General features: G+C 58.9%; 1 protein-coding gene across 1 annotated transcript in view; it reads right to left on the reverse strand.

The window, feature by feature from the left end:
* FAM185A (family with sequence similarity 185, member A) overlaps window positions 1-838 on the reverse strand; it is a 78,170-nt gene extending 77,332 nt beyond the window's left edge. The window contains exon 1 of the mRNA XM_010848086.1: window positions 153-838. Coding sequence (XP_010846388.1) covers window positions 153-582 — 430 coding nt within the window. The 5' untranslated portion in view covers window positions 583-838. The remainder of the gene's footprint in view (window positions 1-152) is intronic.
* Window positions 839-1,028: the final 190 nt, after the last annotated feature.

Consider the following 1,028-nt stretch of genomic DNA (forward strand, 5'->3'; position numbering starts at 1 on the left):
AGAGAGAGAGAGAGACATAGCTTCTGAAGGGGTCAAGAGTAAATTACGTTGAAAAGTCTGATCCAAAGGGACAAATTAAAAATGCACGTCGGCTTAATTTCAGAAGTTCACACGGTGTGCCCGGGACCCAAACCCGTTTTACAGTCACTTGCCAAACTTCAGGGGCGCGTTCACTTCCACGGACGCCTGGTGGTCGATGACATCAGCCACGATGGTCACCTCCTTCTGCGCCTCGTCGTAGTTCACCTGCAGGCCGGCCAGGGCCCGCGCCCCGCCCTCCACTCCGCTCACTGTGACCAGCACGCGGTCGCCGTCTGGGTAGGTGAGGGGGTCCAGGGGCCTCACGGTCAGGTGGCATGGGAGCCGCGCCCGCAGCCGGCCGAAAGGGCTCACCAGCAGCGCCCAGTCCTTCAGAGTCCCGCGCACAGGGTCAGACCTAGAGACCTCGGGCTGGGACCCACCTGAGCCGTACAGCCGGGACTGACATGTCCCACAGGCCCAGCGCCCGGTGGCCTCGCCGGCCCACACTCTGAGCAGACAGAGCCGGAGGCAGCCCAGCCCCCATCCCGAGAAGGGGAACATGGCGTGCCCCTCTTTCTCCCCCAGATTACTTCAGCCTCAGGTTAGTCTCCCCACGTCCAGTAGGCTTGCCGCTGTGCTGACCAAGCCAAAAGGGAGACACTTGATAAGAGGGTTTGCTGAAGCAACAGCAAGACCGCTCACTTCGTTTAGCAGTGTAAACGTCAGCTACACGGGTGTGGGCGGCAAATTGGAATTTTAAAGTTCTAAGTATCCATCCAGTTCTAAGTATCCGTCCTGACCGGAGCCCCTCGCCTACTCCCGCCCCTTTCGCAAAGGCCGGTGGGATAGGTAGTTCCAATGGTGCCCAGATGTTGAAGGGCTCGGGCAACTAAGAAACTACATTTCCCAGAAGGCAATGTGCAGGATGCTAAGGGTAGTTAGGGCAGGTGTTGGACGGAACTCGGAAGGCCTGCGCTTTTCCCTCAAGCCCATTAGCCATTGGAGGG

Source organism: Bison bison, unplaced genomic scaffold (assembly GCF_000754665.1).
Source record: "Bison bison bison isolate TAMUID 2011002044 unplaced genomic scaffold, Bison_UMD1.0 scf7180017864260, whole genome shotgun sequence".
NCBI classification, from domain to species: domain Eukaryota; kingdom Metazoa; phylum Chordata; class Mammalia; order Artiodactyla; family Bovidae; genus Bison; species Bison bison.